This window comes from Oncorhynchus mykiss, chromosome 17 (assembly GCF_013265735.2).
Source record: "Oncorhynchus mykiss isolate Arlee chromosome 17, USDA_OmykA_1.1, whole genome shotgun sequence".
Classification (NCBI taxonomy): Eukaryota; Metazoa; Chordata; class Actinopteri; order Salmoniformes; family Salmonidae; genus Oncorhynchus; species Oncorhynchus mykiss.
The window spans coordinates 34,509,422-34,528,940 of record NC_048581.1 but is presented as its reverse complement, the minus strand read 5'-3'; the positions used below and the strand labels follow the sequence as shown (position 1 = coordinate 34,528,940).

At 40.4% G+C, this 19,519-nt stretch overlaps 1 protein-coding gene across 6 annotated transcripts in view; it reads right to left on the bottom strand.

The window, feature by feature from the left end:
• The window catches only part of slc8a1a (solute carrier family 8 member 1a), a 47,718-nt gene extending 29,384 nt beyond the window's left edge, over positions 1 to 18,334 (bottom strand). For 5 of the 6 annotated variants that reach the window (XM_021568266.2, XM_021568269.2, XM_036949771.1 and 2 more), the window contains exons 1-2: positions 18,199 to 18,334; positions 7,889 to 9,741 (exon numbers count right to left, since the gene is read on the bottom strand). In XM_021568266.2, coding sequence (XP_021423941.1) covers positions 7,889 to 9,702 — 1,814 coding nt within the window. In that variant the 5' untranslated portion in view covers positions 9,703 to 9,741; positions 18,199 to 18,334. Of the gene's footprint in view, positions 1 to 7,888; positions 9,742 to 11,206; positions 11,487 to 18,198 lie in introns of those variants that run through there. The other variant, XM_021568267.2, reaches the window with a different exon arrangement.
• Positions 18,335 to 19,519: the final 1,185 nt, after the last annotated feature.

Sequence of the window (19,519 nt, the reverse complement as noted above, 5' to 3'; positions counted from 1 at the left end):
GATTTCAAATCAACCAACCCATGAGAACCTTTCACGATGGAGTTGCAGTAGTTCTAACGTTACATTGTTATTATTTTATCATGGAACAGCAACTTTGTGGCCTCATTTGTCAAATCGGCTAGCTACTTCGTTTCAACTCACAAAATACCTCTTATATTTGTGTAACTTGTCACTAATCATAGTTTAAAACATAGATTTACTGATCCAGATTTAAAATTAAGAGGTGCGACACATATCGGATTAATTATGAATCTAGATTTACAAAGCCTAGATTAGCTCTAATCCTAGATAAATGTAAACCATGTTGGTGCAACCCACCTTCTGTGTTTGGTCTGGTTCTTAGAGGAAGTAACACTTTTTTAAATAGTTAAAGATCTGATGCTTTCGTACACATCCATGCATTTCTGGCTTTAATAGATATGACACACCAAGAGGTGAGGAAAACCTCCAAAGAGCCACATACATCAGATTAGGAACCCTGGTTTTTACCTGGCTCTGCTTTCAGTGTATTTGGGTCTTCCCAGGTTATCAGACCCTGTTATGGAGAATTCTAACAGGGAAAAAGTTAACACCAACCAGTAACAGTCTAGTCTTCAGACCCATCCACACAAAAGGAGACTGAGAGCGAGTCTTGACAACAGAGTAGCAGTCCCAATACACTTAAGCTTAGCCTTTACATTCAAGCCCTCCAGCTGGACCGGCAGTATATGTGATTAACTAGAGAATACTGTACAAGGCCTGACTCAGCAACTCCACTCTATCAGTCACTGTAACCGAGGAGGAAAACTCCCTAATGAAAGAACTCTATTAACCAACTCCTTCGCGACCTACTCAATTATAACCTTCCAACCACATACAGTAGTAAGTCATACTTCCATGCAGAAAGTAGGCTACAGTCTGTCTCTCATTAGATTCTGTCAGGAGTCATTTTCTTTTGGTGCCTAAAAGAGCTGGCAGACCAATAAGTTGCCTTCCCTACCATGAATATAATTCGTTTTTCCTGCCTCACATTAATTTTCTATTTATGGCCCTGCTATAAGATCCTTATGCCAATGGTCTTGAAATCATTTGCAGATTTTGTGAACGTGAAGACTGCGGTAAGTAAGAAGACAGACAGCTCATAAAGTGAGGGAGGCTTATAAAATAATAATAAAATTAATAATAATTTGGTGGACGCTTATTTGTCCTATTTCACACATGTACACGTGTATTAATAAGCATGTGTGAATTGAAATGTGTTTTTTTACCTGGTAAAATGATGGCAAAATAAAAAATGTGCATATCTCAACTCCAGCTGAGTAACACCTCCGAGAGTGGTGTCATGGCCAGCGTCTGCCATTATCAACGGTAACCCTCAAAGCAATTAGGGTTAAGTGCCTTGCTCAACGGCATATTGACAGATTTTTCTGCAGGTTGACATTTATTGTCATGAATCTTACCCTGGATGCAGATCTGAGGGATTTCTGCGATTTCTGCCAGCTGTAAAGTCAAAATTGGGAATAATGTACAAATGAATGATAACAAACATTTGCTCTTTGGTCTTCATTTAATGTTAAGGGTTAGGGTTAGCAGTGTGGTTAGAATTAGAATCAGATGTTGTGACTTTGTGGCTTTGCCAGCTAGTGACCACTCTGCAGAGCTGCCTCTAGAACAAGATTCATTGTGAAAAATGCTGACCGATTTTTTGCTTGTCGGCTCTGGGATTCACACTAGCTACCTTTCGGTTACTGGCCCAAAGCTCTAACCGCTAGGCTTCCTGCCGCCCATTATTCTGTTGATATCTATGTAATACTAGGTAGAATATTTTCTTGCAGACTGAAAAAAATGTACACTATGTCTGTAAAGTAATTTACATAAGATTTGTTTATATGTTTGCTATTCATGCATAGGGCTGGAAGCAGGAGTACGAAAGATGCTGAATAGGAGGCTTGAAAACCGTATTCCAAGATTTTTAATACATTTTGTAGTCACATTTTACCATCTTAAATGCCCCAATAAGCTATTTCCTCTTTGTAAATCATACAATTCAAATTACACACCAAAGATGGCTTCACAAAGATAGGCAGTTTGCAATGCTAATGGCTGCTTCCGTCACAAAATATACAATGCAGCCTACTGAAAGGTTTTCCTTGTCCTTTATTCCTCCCTGTTAAAGCATGTAAAATGTGATTTGAGTTCGTGCAGTCTCAGAATTTAAATTGATTTACAAAGAGATATGGGTTCCCCTATGTGCAGTGTACATAATGTTAAGTATCCCTCTTGGGATGGGAAGAAGTCCTATGGTATTAAATCAGCAAAGCTACCAAAAAAGTCAAAATAATTCTACAATTTGTCACTTGTCACAGTTTTTCTTACAGCTATTCATAACCTATAGACTATAATCTTGTGTGTACAAAAATGTAACTTGATAGAGAGGCAACCGAGTGTTCCTAAGGGGCTGAGATGCCGAATGTAACAATGCTGTTTCTGACTATCGGGCATGTGTGTCCTATATTGAGTGTCTTTCCACGAAAATAAATGTATTTTGCTATGATATGGTATGTTTATTTTGTGGCATCTTCATTGATGTGCTTACTTGAGCAGCAGCCAAGGTTGTAAGTGTGATCGGTTTTTGCACCAAGTGTACAATCGGATACAACGCTAAGAGAATCCGTCAGCACAGACGAGATGGCCATAGTGACTGGTCAAACTGTGCTTTGTAAGTAACACGTCTGCTATTATCTGCTCCCAGTCTCTGTGTCTCAGCCAATTAGAGGCCTGAAAAACATTATTTCAGCCATGTAGAAAGCCTGACAAACATTTCAGGCAACAGGGTCCTCTTTTGCCTGCAGAAAACAAAGACACAAATACGTCCATCACCCCTGAAGTGTTTATCTCCCCAGAAATTGGGACATTGCACTGCACTGACCAACCCCCTCAAAAACATCCAAAGGCTGCAAGGGAAAACGTGAGGCGTATATAGACAGAGGTTGAGGGGGTTGCATTTGGATAGGCCTGGGTTTGGACAGTATTTGATATCGTTCAATTACTTTAACCATTTGATTGAGCGTGCACCAGGCAAGCTCAATCAAGCACAGCTTGGAGTCATTTGAAAGATTTCAAACATGAGAACCCTTGGTCTTCTTGCTCCTCTATGGTCCAAAGTGCCTTGGTCTCCTGCCTCTGTCTGTTGCTTGTCTGATGAAGCGGTGGTGACAGCCCCGCTGTCATGCAGCCCAAGGGAACACGTCACTCCCCCAGCCATGTGATCCACAGGCCAGAGCCGCCACTGGGCCGCGGGGGCAGCTACGCTAGCCCTGGATCATGACAGTGGTCTGAGGAGGAGCACGAGGTCTGTCCTCATGCGAGAGCAGGCCAGAGACGAGAGGGCAAAATTAGCATAGGCAAAAAAAAAAAAAGATTTAATTAGTTGTTTAAAATAGTACCTCCTCCTAAAGCCCAAAGTAATCCCCTGTCACGTTTCATGCTTGTCAATGTGTGTAGTCAAAGCAAAGTCATTAATTTCACTACATGTAGGCAGCAAAGTTAATAATATCTACATTACCAGAGGGTGGGTCTTGTCAAAACAAAAAAAAGGCATGGTTGAACCATCATTCTCTACGGTTGAGGGCAGCAGATATGATCTTGTCTGATAAGGACAGTAGGACACAAAGGACACATTCTGGCTATAATAAATTGTGATGTAAAATGACATTTATAGCATAGTCATCATTCAGTATAGTTTACAGTGGACCGAACCACATTTTTTGAGAATAGATCCAGTAGAAATTGAACTGAAATGGGTACTTTGTAGAACATTGTTAGTTTGATATTTCAAAGGTGGCTGAAAGGTCCTTGGCGGAGTACCTGGTGCTGATTCTTTAACACCTATACTGGCTCAGTCAGAAGAGAAGCCCTTAGTACACATGAATGTCTACCAATATCATCACAACAACTAACACTTGTTCCTACTAGCAAAACAAAAGAACATGGTCCTGGCCGTGTAACTTCTTGTAACGATATAACTAGATCATCTTTGACTAATCAACTCCCCTTACCTGGATACAGCATGGTTGAGAGTAACCAGGCCTCCTGCTTCAGTGAAAAATTGAATTACTATCAATCAGATTCTGTCTGTAGCATAAGTGAATGATATGCGCAGAAACATAAATAAATGTTTACATTGCAATGGACATGGCATGCATCTTAAAATAGATTTGGAAATAACTTGCAACTGCATCCTCTCAAATGTGTCAATGCCAACGTTAATACATTTTCCAAATGATAACTTAAGAACCAACTTCCCAACAGAGGCTGCTGCCTTGTCTATATATGGTGCTGCTTCTCTATGCAAAGCTTGCTGAGGAGATTTACACTGCTCACTTCAAAGCAATCCGTTTGCCTCTGTATAAATGTGTGGATGTCTTAAAACTTGAAACAAGCACAGGGCCTTTTCCATTTGGTGCTATCCTCAAACTGGCAATGATTATCCTCTATGGAATACATGTGTTATATATATATATATATATATATATATATATATATATATATATATATATATATATATATATATATATATATATATATACAGTGCCTTGCGAAAGTATTCGGCCCCCTTGAACTTTGCGACCTTTTGCCACATTTCAGGCTTCAAACAGAAAGATATAAAACTGTATTTTTTTGTGAAGAATCAACAACAAGTGGGACACAATCATGAAGTGGAACGACATTTATTGGATATTTCAAACTTTTTTAACAAATCAAAAACTGAAAAATTGGGCGTGCAAAATTATTCAGCCCCCTTAAGTTAATACTTTGTAGCGCCACCTTTTGCTGCGATTACAGCTGTAAGTCGCTTGGGGTATGTCTCTATCAGTTTTGCACATCGAGAGACTGACATTTTTTCCCATTCATCCTTGCAAAACAGCTCGAGCTCAGTGAGGTTGGATGGAGAGCATTTGTGAACAGCAGTTTTCAGTTCTTTCCACAGATTCTCGATTGGATTCAGGTCTGGACTTTGACTTGGCCATTCTAACACCTGGATATGTCTATTTTTGAACCATTCCATTGTAGATTTTGCTTTATGTTTTAGATCATTGTCTTGTTGGAAGACAAATCTCCGTCCCAGTCTCAGGTCTTTTGCAGACTCCATCAGGTTTTCTTCCAGAATGGTCCTGTATTTGGCTCCATCCATCTTCCCATCAATTTTAACCATCTTCCCTGTCCCTGCTGAAGAAAACCAGGCCCAAACCATGATGCTGCCACCACCATGTTTGACAGTGGGGAAGGTGTGTTCAGTATGATGAGCTGTGTTGCTTTTACGCCAAACATAACGTTTTGCATTGTTGCCAAAAAGTTCAATTTTGGTTTCATCTGACCAGAGCACCTTCTTCCACATGTTTGGTGTGTCTCCCAGGTGGCTTGTGGCAAACTTTAAACGACACTTTTTATGGATATCTTTAAGAAATGGCTTTCTTCTTGCCACTCTTCCATAAAGGCCAGATTTGTGCAATATACGACTGATTGTTGTCCTATGGACAGAGTCTCCCACCTCAGCTGTAGATCTCTGCCGTTCATCCAGAGTGATCATGGGCCTCTTGGCTGCATCTCTGATCAGTCTTCTCCTTGCATGAGCTGAAAGTTTAGAGGGACGGCCAGGTCTTGGTAGATTTGCAGTGGTCTGATACTCCTTCCATTTCAATATTAAACTTCTTCACAACAGTATCTCGGACATGCCTGGTGTGTTCCTTGTTCTTCATGATGCTCTCTGCGCTTTTAACGGACCTCTGAGACTATCACAGTGCAGGTGCATTTATACGGAGACTTGATTACACACAGGTGGATTGTATTTATCATCATTAGTCATTTAGGTCAACATTGGATCATTTAGAGATCCTCACTGAACTTCTGGAGAGAGTTTGCTGCACTGAAAGTAAAGGGGCTGAATAATTTTGCACGCCCAATTTTTCAGTTTTTGATTTGTTAAAAAAGTTTGAAAAATCCAATAAATGTCGTTCCACTTCATAATTGTGTCCCACTTGTTGTTGATTATTCACAAAAAAATACAGTTTTATATCTTTATGTTTGAAGCCTGAAATGTGGCAAAAGGTCGCAAAGTTCAAAGGGGCCGAATACTTTCGCAAGGCACTGTATATATATATATATATCATTATATCCCCCACACCACAATCCATGGAAAATGTCTGGCCCAACTGCTATTTTAGTTATGTACAGTATACCTGACTATACCAGTATATAATTTACTGGAGTTCCAGTTTGAAGAGGGGAGTGATAAAAGTGTTGCTGGATTTCCCATTGAAAAAGGGCAAAAAAGGCCTTACTCACATTCTATTCTGGTGGGTTCCTATAAATGATGGACACACTGATATGGAGAATCTGTATCGATGGCAGCTGCATTTGTCACGACTTCCACCGAAGGTGGCCCCTCTCCCTGTTCGGGCGGCACTCGATGGTCGTTTGTTTTGAGGAGTTTGTTTTGAGTTTAAATACAACAGGATAGACTGCGGAGCAATTCAAGATCCAAATGATTTTAGCTAGTATGTAAACTACATGTGGAGTGAACATGTAGGAGTCCTACTGTTTCATGTTCATGACTCTCTACTCGTATCTCTCTGGAACCTATAACGTAGTAAAATGAGTTTAGTAGTTGTTCATAAATAGTAAACGTTTGCCAACTGTTTAGAGTCCATTACATCTTTTGATACACCTGTTAGTGTTTATATATTTGTTTTATCTTTATCAGGAAGGTATTCCAGTGTTTTTACATCGCATACACAAAATGAACAGCCAAAGAACAGCTGCTGCCTCTGGGCTCCAACATATTCCATACCTAATCTATTCATGCTACATGCTAATGTATCATTATCATTAGCATCACAATGATGATTTCTTGATGCGTTTTCTCTCTTTTTTTCCAGCACCAGTGAGTCATCAAGTCCCGTCTTCAGTGAGATACACCACGGTATTTGGTACACTTGAATACTCTCAATTGTTCCGTATGTTCTACGATGAAGCACTGCAAGTCATAAAATATCCAACTGGTGTTGAGCGAAAGTGGAGGAGAAATTGCAGAAAAAGCCATTTAACTGAAAGGAAATGAAGCCAGTTCTGCAATACTATTACAGTCCACAGTATCTCTACATACGGTATGCAAAACACTAATTGGTAGATTTGTAGACAGGCGCTAGTCAGGCAGTCAATTGAATGCTCACATGAAGGATTAAAACAAGAGGGGCAGCGATGGCAAAGCTGAGAGATAAAGAACACAAGACAGTGAAGCATAAAGGATGAAGTACAGTGGACAGATAGAAACTTAAGACAGGATTCCTTCCTGAACCCCAGAGACACTTACATCCCCTGAGAAAATGTAACCTAAGACAATAGATTAAAACAACAATAGGAATGGACAGCACATTGAGATGAATGGATACTAATGACGAGGTCAACAGGCCATACAAAGTACAACCCACGGTGCAAAAACTGGTTGAATTAACTTTGTTTCCATGTCATAAAAAAAAAAATGACGAAAAAGTCATCAACGTATGGGAATTTCATATTTTTTTTACCAAACTTTTAACCCAAATCCAATGACATGATGACATTTTTTTTGTTGATTTCACATTAAATTCACATTAGCTGACAACTAAACCAAGTGTAAATTTTAAAAATAAGTTGACGTCTGTGCCCAGTGGAAAGTCTCTTAGTACTAGTCGATAACAATACAACTATTTTCTTTTTGAGACAGAAAGCTGCTTCTGTGGGACAAACTAGAAACAGGGACATTGGCATAACTTAGACATAAAATTTGTCCAAATTGAACGTCAATGTGCTGTGGGCCTCACCTCAACAATACAAACATGACAACGTTAAAAGCAAGTATGTAACTTACAAGATCTCATCGTTCTGGAATTCCAGCGCTCCGTGCATATCTTCAAAGTCTTCTCCCCCTCCTTTTGCTGTACCCTCAATGGTCTTGTAGGGTACGACCACTAGTCCCCGCGCTCCTGAGGTACGAAGAACCTTTACTTCCATCATGCCGACACTCTCGCTCACGGTCATTACCGGTTCTTCAAAAGTAAAGATCCCGGCATGGTCATCGTCAAAGATAGTCACAGTGGCTGAGCAGGGCAGGCCAAGGCCCGCCAAAGTGTCCATGTGATTAGCCCTTGGTTGTCCGTAGCCAGTGCCCTCGGATATGACCTTCACATTGCTAAGGTGGACCAGAAAATGCTCATCCTCTTCAAAGATGTCATCGTCAATGATGTCTATCCGGATCTCCTTCTCAGTCTCACCAGGTTTGAACACCACAACGCCCTCAGTGAACTGGTAGTCCGAGCCGGCATTGGCTGTGCCGTCTTCGGTACGGTATTCCACTGAAACAGTGTTAGTCAAGTCCCCACCAAGGCGTACTACATTCAAGGCCACTGTACCGCAGTTCTCCAAGCACTGGTATGTACAGGGGTCAAAGAAGATCTTTGACGAAAAGTCATTCTCCGAAACTTCGGAGCGGATCTCGTATGCACCAACAGCTTTCCTGGCTTGGTCTGCTGCATGCTTCTTCAGTACATTCCCTGCTCCCGTCATGATCCTGGTAGCCTGGCATCGGTAGAAGGCGCGACTCTTTTGCTGCTGTGTCAATACCTGGTAGTTGGCCAGTTCTATCAGCTGCTCCGTCTCCTTCTCTGGATGCTTCTGCTTCAGTTCCTTCAGGATCCGGGCCATTTCCTTCCTGGCCTCCTCCTCATCCAGGTCTTTCTCATCAAAACCCATCGCTCCGTCCATGAAGCCCTCTGAGTTGAGCATTTTCCCATCCATTTCAATGTCCATCTTTGAAGGAAGTTGAGCCTCCCCTTCCGTCTCAATGATCACCCCCCTTCGCTTCCCTGCGCGGTAGCGCTTGTACATGTACTTATAGACAAGAAGTCTGCGATCCGCAACGTAAGCCATCCCTACACACAACGGGAAAAAAAACAGTGTGACAAGGCCCTCCCACACCTGTACGATGCCCGGTGAGATGACAGCCAAGATGAGATAAAGCCAGGTGTACGCGAATATACTCCAGGTGGCGGTAACAAAAAATACCCTCAAATGTTTGACTTTCCGGTGCTCTCCATCGGGAATGACAGAAACACAGAGTCCAATGATAACAAACATGTTGAAGGCAGCACTACCAACGATGGTGTTCGGGCCCAGATCACCTGCGTCAAAGTTGTGACCGCACACCTCAACGACGGACAGTAGGATCTCCGGGGCGGAGGAACCCAGGGCCATAAGTGTCAGGTTGGACACTGTCTCATTCCATACATGCACAGTGGTTGTCACTTTTTCACCATTTGGTTTCTTGATGGTGATCTCCCTCTCTTGTGATGTAATTACCTCGATGGATGCCATGAAGCGATCCGCAATGATAGAGACCCCCAGGAACATGTAAAACAAGGCCACAAAGTAAACTGTGGCTCTTGCCAGTTTATCTCCAAAGGATGGGTTCTCTGGTAACCATATGGGCAGAATGACACCCACTTTGCATTCAGTACCCACTGAATCACACTTCTTGTTAGTCTGGTTGCCAATGGAAGAGTTTGTTCCGAGGCTTGGGTTTGAATTCACCGCTGTAACAAATGTAATTTCAGATGAAAAAACTGCCAACAACACTGTGAGTTGAAGAGTGCAGAAGAGGAAAGATGATGTCCCAGTTTGACCCATGATTCTGACGAGGTGTTATGCGCCAACTCTTCCTTTCACCTATGCAAAAAAAAAAAGGGATCGATGAGAACAGAACTACCAAAAACTGTACAAATTTGAAAAATTACAAATGACAATATTCCTAACTCCAGTATTTCCCTAAGTTACAGTAGATATAAAGCAACATCCCCCAGAGCCGCCTCCAATGCACACATCACACATTCAGTATTGAAGCCAATTGAAGCTAAATTATTTTAGGAAAGGTCTCTCTGTCAGATGTGCGGGTGCTTCAGGTGTTCTCTGGGCTAGCTACCAGGTTAGGAGGGGGATCTGGCTAACTTGGTTGGGGAAACACTTCCTAAATAATATCAAGAAAATAACACTGGTTTAACCAGACAACCACACAAGTGTACCACACACTTCTCTCTCTGAGTGTGTGTGTGTGTGTTACTTAGAGAGTGATCACCTGCATTGTATCATTTGAATAACTGGTTTAGATGGAAAAATGGAACCAATGATTACATTTCTCTTACATTGTCCTCTTGACATACTGCCAAATTAGGGTTAAGTGCCTTGCTCAAGGAGACATTGACAGATTTTCCCCCTAGTCGGCTCGGGGATTCAAACCAATTCAACGTCTAGTTCTGATTGGCATATTATATATGTTTTTGTTACTCAGTTGGGGTCTTAACTTACTATTGAGAGTAAGAACAGTAGAATACACCAGGTGCAATTTCGAAATTTGGTGGTGCATCAGCAGTTTTTCTCTTGTCAGTCACTGACAGTCACTCAATTAGCCATGTCAGGAAAATATTTTTAGATTGGCAGTTAGTCTAGCCAGACATCCAAACTTATAGTAATCATGCCGAATCCCGACTGGGCACACAGGGCATGTGTCCAGGGGCCCTGACATCCATGGGGGCCACATTGAGTTTGTTAGTCATTCTCCCTCAGATATCATACTAACATTGCAAAGTCATTACAGAATGTGTAAAATTGCAGGAAATTTGGTGTAAAACGGCAAAGTATTCTCTTTGCCCCATGGTAAAATGTGTAGAATTGCAGAGAACTTGCTTAAACATTTTATTTACCCCCATGACATGTAGAATTGCAGGAAATGAACTTAAAAACAAAAACGTTCTCTCCACCATCAAGAGGGGAGTCAATAAAATGTTTGCCCAAAGTCAGGGCACCCCAACCCAATCTTGCTTAGGGCCCCCAGAAGGCTAGGGCTGGCTTAAGCTGGCGATAGTAAAATGTCTTTCATAGTCTTATCTTTCTTTACATAGGTTATTCTTTTGAGAAAGGCAACATTTGTCCTAATTACATGATTCTCATTTGCAACATGAAATCACAAAGATGCAGTATCAGAAAATGACAGCTGACAGCAATCTAGTCCGCAATTTACAGTACATCCATGCACATGTTCTTTACAGGTAAGATTTAAAGACAACTAGCTGATAAAGTAGCCTACAAAAATGTGTAACATTTCAAGTGACAGTAGTTGCCCAGAATGCTAGCCTACCGTATTAATCCACGTAATGGGGAACGGAATTTCTAAACTACTCAAAAATAATTTGAGGTTGAAGAAAGGATACAGAAGTACTTGAGAAATCCTCCATTTCCAACCCTTTATAAAACAATGATGTAGGTTGCGCCATCGTCAATACATCTTGAGTTGTTGTATAGGTAAACCCTTCGTACCCAAAAAAATCGAAATGTTCTGCCACACTGTAGATAGCCGACTAGAGACAATCATGGGCTCTCAACGCGCGCTTCCTCGGGACTGCTCTCTCTCACTCTCTTGCTCTGTCTCCCCCTCCCCCCCCTCTCTCTTCTCTCATCCTGGTTTTAATGTACATGCTCTCATCTCCCAAGTGATGTAATAATGTTTTTTCGATACTGATGCAAAGCAATGGGGGAATTAATTTCCATATATTATTTGATTTGCTGTCTTGAGAAAAAATAATGAATTTATTCTAACAGCTTATTTTAGGATTAGTTTCATTATATCTAACCAAAACTTGAACATGAATCAAGTTTGAACAAATCAGTACTGTATCTTCATCTCATGTATTTTAGAAGCACTTACTTGTGGAAACTACATTATTGACACAATATTAATATAGTATTGGAGGTTAATGCAACCTAGGCCTAATGCAAACCTAGATATGCTCCATTTTGTTTAGCCATAATGCTATTTTTTTAATATCCTTTATACAAGAAATATTTAACACTTCTTCAGGATCAGTGGATCCCCCACGGGACGGTTGAGCTAACGTAGGCTAATGTGATTAGCATGAGGTTGTAAGTAACAAGGAAATTTCCCAGGACATAGACATATCTGATATTGGCAGAAAGCTTAAATTCTTGTTAATCTAATTGCACTGTCCAATTTACAGTAGCTATTACAGTGAAATAATACTATGCTATTGTTTGAGGAGAGTGCACAGTTATGAACTGTGCCTGGGCTGGAATGATACATTATGGCCTTTCTCTTGCATTTCAAAGATGATGGTAAAAAAAAATATTAACAGTTGTTTTTTTCTTTGTATTTTCTTTTACCAGATCTAATGTGTTATATTCTCCTACATTAATTTCACATTTCCACAAACTTCAAAGTGTTTCCTTTCAAATGGTATCAAGAATATGCATATCCTTGCTTCAATGCCTGAGCTACAAGCAGCTTTAGATTTGGGTATATCATTTTAGGCGAAAATTTAAAAAAATGGTAGGATCCTTATCCAACTGCAATATTGTTATGTTTGACAGGATATAGGCCTAAGGTACTTTTTTTTTTTTTTTTACCCATTTGGAAAATTCAGGAGTCTGATTCCAAACTATTTATTTCATTGAGTATTTACAGAGAAGCCCCAATGCAACCTGGACTCAGAGGTAGACATAAAATGCTAAACAAAAAAACGACACTCAAATTAGTATGTTACATTTGGTATGGTATGTATTAATTTGTGGACGTCCTTCATCTATTTCGTATGATATGTTACGAATTGCAATTCATTCAATATGTTAAGAATTTGCAATACGTATGATATGTTACAAATTCTGTGTCTAACGTTAGCTAGGTGGCTAACACTAACATTAGCTCGAAGTTAGGGGTTAAGGTTAGGGTTGTTGCTCAAAAGACTTCCTTCCAAAAATATGTAATTTCCTTCAGTGTCGACCTAAGCATGTAATTATGTTGATGGCCATTGATTTTCCGGTCATTTTGCATGCTGAACAACCCCAGGTAATATCAGTACCCTACTATATTCAAACTGCGTGCTGTGCGCAGCTTCCTGCGTTGACCAAATAGAGGTAGGCCTATTTTCGATCTTACACATCTGCGTGTTAACTTCAGCATTCAAATGTTTGTACAATGGCTTGCGCATTATTAGGCTTTATTAGTTGAGTGACAATCAATGTAATTCGGTAGGTTATTTTGATTAAATGCACTGTCGAAAATTGTGTTTTACCAGCCTAAGCTACAACTTTCATCTTGTTATAGGTAGGCTATACTGTATGCTGATCGGGGCTTACATTAGATTGTATTTACATTGTTCGTTGTTCACCATCAGGAATAGTTTTGGTAATTTTGCTTGAAACAATCAGGGGAAATTTGATAATTTCATAACAAAGACAGCAATCACTTTTGCTACCCGCACTGCATGGTCGAAGCAGGAGAAGAAGAGAAGCTCCAAGTCCTTCAAAACTTCCAAACGGTCTAAATCGTTAAATTATGAGACGGGGTTGAAATCCAAAGTTGTGCTATATATTCATTGGCTATATCATAGCTCATTTTTAAAGATAAATATTGATATATTACTAGCTCTTAACACTTTGAATCTGCAAAAATGACAAATTAATTAGTGGATGCTTTCAGATCACTGATAGTGGGGTGGTAGATACCTAGTTTCCCTTATGACTCAGCTTAAGTGCCTACATACACCATAGATACGCACACACGCACACCAACACACACACGCACAGAAGTCAGCTTAGACAGATCCATCTCAGAGATACCCAGCTCATGAACAGCAGATTTTCATTTGGAATGGAAAATGAATGTGTTTATGCAACAAATGTTAGTGCATCGAATCGTATCTCATCGAACCAAATCGCATCGAATCGTTCCTCTAATCAAACCTCTAATCAAACCAAATGCTAAGTAGTTGCAAAGTAGCTGAAAAGAAGTAAGTAGTTGCAAAGTTGATAATTAGCTAAAATGCTAAAGTTTTCCGAGATGGGATTCAAACACAGAACCTTTGGGTTGCTAGACATTTGCGTTATTCCTCTAATCAAACTGAATCATTTCAAACTAAAATGTATCATTCCTGTATAGTATTGAACCCCATGTATCTAGATACTTATCAAATTGTCTTGAAAGGGAAAGATGTATATCTCTAAGAGTTAGCTTAAGGGATAGGGGAAGGGTTAGATAACATGCCAAGTAGTTAAAAAGTAGCTAAAAAAAGTAGTAAGTTGTTGCAAAGTTGCTAATTAGCTAAAATTGTCCATGATGAGATTCAAACACACAACCCTTGGGTTGCTAGATGTTCTCATTATACACCTACCTATCCACCTGACCAACCACCCTCTTTTCAGTTTTGGTTCTTGGTTTCTATGTGTTATGTAACCCCACCAAACATAACATATCAAACTAATTTGCGTGTCCCCAATTTCCGTTTACTATCTTACGTCGAGTCTATGAGACCAGCCTGTCAGATAAGCTGAGGTCAATTATAACTCACTAAAGAAAAGAGTTTCTGCTCCTGCTTGTAATCTTGAATCACTGCAATGCCATGTCAGGTCAAGTTACCCAATGTTGAGCTCTCTGACATCTTTTGTCCCCCCTTGTTAGCCCACTCTATCTCCAGGCCTCCGGTAGAAGGCTAGCTTACCAGCTGACAGATATGAATAATATGTCAGATGATGCTGCAACAGTCACTTTTTGAATTAGCCCATGCTGCTCCGAATGCAACACACTAGCCTATGCAGAGTCACCAGAAAACGCAAACATTCGGTTTTCAGGGATACAATATTTTCAACCTAACTTCTGTTTCCCCTGAAAAATGGAAGTGGGGACCTCTGCTCAGACTTCTTTCGACACCTACTACATTAGGTTACACAGTGACTACCTTTCATTATTTGAAGCTTTGACTTGGAAAGAATTTCACCTTATGGGAGAGGCGAGAGTGCTTCCATCAAAGTTTCATCAAATGAGTGATTTGTTTCCTTTTGATACAATGTAGATGCACGTCCCTTGGCAGAGACACAGCCTGCAGTTGAACCTGACTCCATTCTGAGTCAGTGGAGTTTTAATGACGGATATTGTAGGGCTGGGAAGCTTTCACCTGAAATAAATTCATCATGGAGCGAGAGGGAGAGTTGAGGTGAACTCACAGTTGAGTCAGTCATGTTTTTGCTCTTGGCTCACGCAGACTGGACACACTTTATTGAACATCAGTCAGATAGTTAGTCATTCATGATTTTACTATCAGTTATTTTTGATTAGAGGGTTATTTTGGCTTACAGGCACTTGGCCAGTCTTTGCTTGTACTCCCTTAGTCCTTAAACAGTCCTTTGCTTCGTCGTATGACACATAGTAAGTGAAAGATGTGATAAGCATTCACGATATATCTAAAGTAGGTATTGATATAGTAGGAATGCAAGCTTTCGTGGATAGTTTGCTGCTTAATTGAATGAAAGTTAGGTTCGGACGGTAGAGTGTACACATTTGTAAGGCCAAGTATGGATTAGGAACAGAAATCACTCCCATAGCATTTCTCCACACAATCCCATTTTTGTGTATGCACTTATTGATTGATGGGCCGTTCCACTAAACTACTTTGGGACTGTTGTCTGTAAAATGTCACTGCAGACTCTTAGTCAAATGATGATCCATCTGCTCAAAAATCATAATAACAGGCCCATGGGCTTCAACACTATTCTTCCTTCTTTTTTTAAAACAAAAATACAATGCAATGTTGTTGATCCTCTGTATTTATCTGTATCTGAGTTTAGAGGAAAACACGCCGTGGTCTTCTGAAAACCTAACACAGGGACAGAGTTTTATTTTCAGCAGGACAATTTCAGCACAACTGTTAATGCCAAAGGCACACCAGAATGTCTTTCCAAGAGGTGTTCCTGAATGGTCCAGTCTCGGTCCTGATTGAAATCTGCTTGAAAATTAGAGACAAGATTTGAAAATTGTTGTCTATCAATGATTCCCACCCAAATTACTGAGCTTGAGCAATTTTAACAAAATCAATTGATATACAGTGCATTCGGAAAGTATTCAGACGCCTTGACTTTTTCAAAATTTTAAAATAGATTCAATAGTTTTTTTCCTTCATCAATCTACACACAATACCCCATAAAAAAAATGGATATATCACATTTACATAAGTATTCAGACCCTTTGTTGAAGCACCTTTGGCATCAATTACAGCCTCAAGTCTTTTTGGGTATGACGCTACAAGCTTGGCACACCTGTATTTGGGGAGTTTCTGCCATTATTTTCTGCAGATCCTCTCAAGCAAGCTCTGTCAGGTTGAATGGGGAGCATAGAGCTATTTTCAGGTCTCACCGGAGATGTTCGACCTGGGTCAAGTCCGGGCTATGGCTGGGGCATTCAGATTCTTGTCCCCGAAGCTACTCCTGCGTTGTCTTGGCTGTGTGCTTAGGTTCGTTGTCCTGTTGGAAGGTGAACCTTCGCCCCTGTCTGAGGTCCTGAGTGCTCTGGAGCAGGTTTTCATCAAGGATCTCTCTGTACTTTTCTCCATTCATCTTTCCCTCAGTCCTGACTAGGCTCAAACTCCCTGACGCTGAAAAAAACACTGCCACCACCATGCTTCAACCTCATGGCTTGGTTTTTGCTCTGACATGCACTGTAAACTGTGGGACCTTATATAGACAGGTGCGTGCCTTTACAAATCATGTCCAATCAATTGAATTTACCACAGGTGGACTCCTAAGAAGTTGCAGAAACATCTCAAGGATGATGAATGAAATCAGCATGCACGAGCTCAATTCCGAGTCTCACAGCAAAGGGTCTGAATACTTACCTAAGTAAATAAGGTATTTCTTAATAAAAAACGTTTAAAAATGTAGGAATCTAAAGACTGTTTTCACTTTGTCATTATGGGGTATTGTGTGTAGATTGATGAGGATTAATAAATGTTTCTAATCCATTTTAGAATAGGACTAATGTAACAAAATGTGGAAAAAGTAAAGGCATCTGAATACTTTCCAATTGCCCATTATGTTGCCCTAAGAGTTGTGCAAGGTTGGTAGAACCTTATTCAAAATGATTCACAGCTGTAATGGCTGCCAAAGGTTCTTCCACCAAAAGGGATCTGAAGACATACGCAGTCAACACATCTTAATAATAAATAAAACAAATCTAAAATTCGTCTTTCACTTTGAACATTTTGAGTAGCTTGTGTAGATCGATAGGGGGAAAAAAATCGAATTGAATCCTTTCTTAGATTTAAATTTAAGGTGGCAAAATGTGAAGACTGTGCGAGGGGTGTGTACACTTTCAGCAACCGTATATTCATGTTCTCCTAGTTTCAGAGTATAGGCAGCACAGTGATATATTCAGCCATGGTCATGCATTGCGTTACGTTAGATAATCAAAAACTGGAAGGACAAAAGCGTAGCATCCGGGTATGTCTGTTAACTGCATGCCATTTTAATTATGTTAACTGTGGGACATTAACTTACATTTCGGTAAGAAAATGCTAATATTCACTTATTTCTATTTTTATTTTATTTTTATTTCCATTTTTCTCCCCAATTTCGTGGTATCCAATTGGTAATTACAGTCTTATCCCATCGCTGTTGGTGGCAGTCAAAAGTTCAACCAAACCAAAGTGTGGATGGCAGGCCCTCCTTGTCCATAATCTGATTTCTGGGTAAAGGAGCAAACATACACATTTGTAAATTGGGAGAACTATCTCTTTAAATGTCACATAAAATGTATGTCATGGATTTATTTTTTATTTATGTTCTTGTAATTATTCGTGGTCTAACTTCCCCGCTCCATGAGCTGCACCAGTTAATTAAGTCTGAATGAAGATTTATCTGACCCCCTTTGCCTGGAAGTCCAATTTCTCACTGAATGTAGAGGACTTTTGTTCAGGTGCTTCTGCCATCAATTGGATACAAATCAATATCGTATGGTTTGCTAATGTAATATTTGAATCTCCCATAATCCATATTATAATGGAAATACTCACTGCCGTAAACAAGACTATCATATCACTAAGAAAATCATGCAAAAACATAGAATTATGATGACACATGATGATTCCCCATCTGCTAGTCAACTGCACCATCATTCTTTCCAAGGTGACCGACATTCATGGAAGTCCAACCATCCATGCACCTCACACAGTCAAAAAAACAAAGTCAAACATCTCACCACGTTTGAAAAAACTCCATTGGTGACAAATACATTTCCAATTTGTCAAAGATGAACGAGATGACCAACCGAACAAAAAACCCTCTACTCACCTATGTTAGTCCCAATGGAGCTGAGAAAAATACGTACTGCCTAGCGGGAAGAACGGTGTGCGATAACCACTCTAAATTGAACAGAAACAGACTGTTCCGCAGATGCCCGGTCCCAAGGTGTCTCTCTAAACATGGGCCGCATAGCTGGGCTGGCTGCTGCTTATCGTCCTCCTCAGCCCGATCCATGGCCATACAAGGACTCTGCTGATAGAGCCTGTCACTCTGGGCTTCTGGAGTAGGCCGGCTATCTGGAAGCTCTTTGTCGCCACCGACACATGGGAGATAAAGGGTTTGGATGGTGGGTAATTTGGATGGTGGGTACTTTTTAGACAATGTTGAACTCACCCACCAGCGGAGGAATGTGGTGGATAAGTGGTTCCCTCCAGGGTGATTTTCCACTGTTTCCAGGCCCTTTGACCGTGGAGGTGGTATATGGAGATTGGATATCTCCATTAATTGTCTTGAAGTCCATATTATGGATCCAGGGGATGGGTGGATTAGAGGTGGATCCGTAGAGGAGAGGTGAAAAAAAAGAGGATCTTGGTAGTGTTTCAGTTCTCCCCAATGTGTTCATCAAAGTGACAAGGTTTCAGTCTGTCGATACGTTTGGAAGCGTTGTAACAGAGATGTGAACGATAGGGGTACAGTGCGTGAACATTAGTTTCAAAGTTATGACCACTTGCTGCCAAATACATTTTGATTGATAATAAACCAGAGGCATTCAAATAGCCATTTCCATATGGCTTATGTGCCTCCCTTTTCCAGTGTGAAGCCAACGAACTCCCTATCAAAACTGAGGTGAGAGCAAGGCAGTGATTATTTGAAGAAGATAGCACACCCAACTGATATCTGTCTTTGTCATGAGCGCACAGATATCAACCATCGTCTACTAGCGTCTGGTGGAAGAGAAGAGATATTGAGAGGAAAGGTGGCAGGCTTAAAGGGGTTGAGGCTCATTAAAGCTACTGCAAAACAAGAACTCATTCTTTAAGACAAAATGATTGACATATCTGCATATCTAAATCCATAATCAGCTGATTAGCATAATCTGCAATTTTACCCCTCATGCACTTTATAGGCATGAATCTAAATCAATGAGGGTGTTACATACCCTATATTCTGCTATGCTAAGTGTTATAAAACAATACGAAGCATGTAGCTGAGCTTTGTAAAGCAAAATGTCACACCATTTTGGTTTTCCTCTCCAATCGAGTCGTAATCGTGACTTATTTGCAGTGACAATGCTCCCTCCTCGCTTCCCTTGAAATAGAAGCCTTATCTCTCCCCGTCTGTGGCACAGAATCTGTGCCTGAGCTCCATT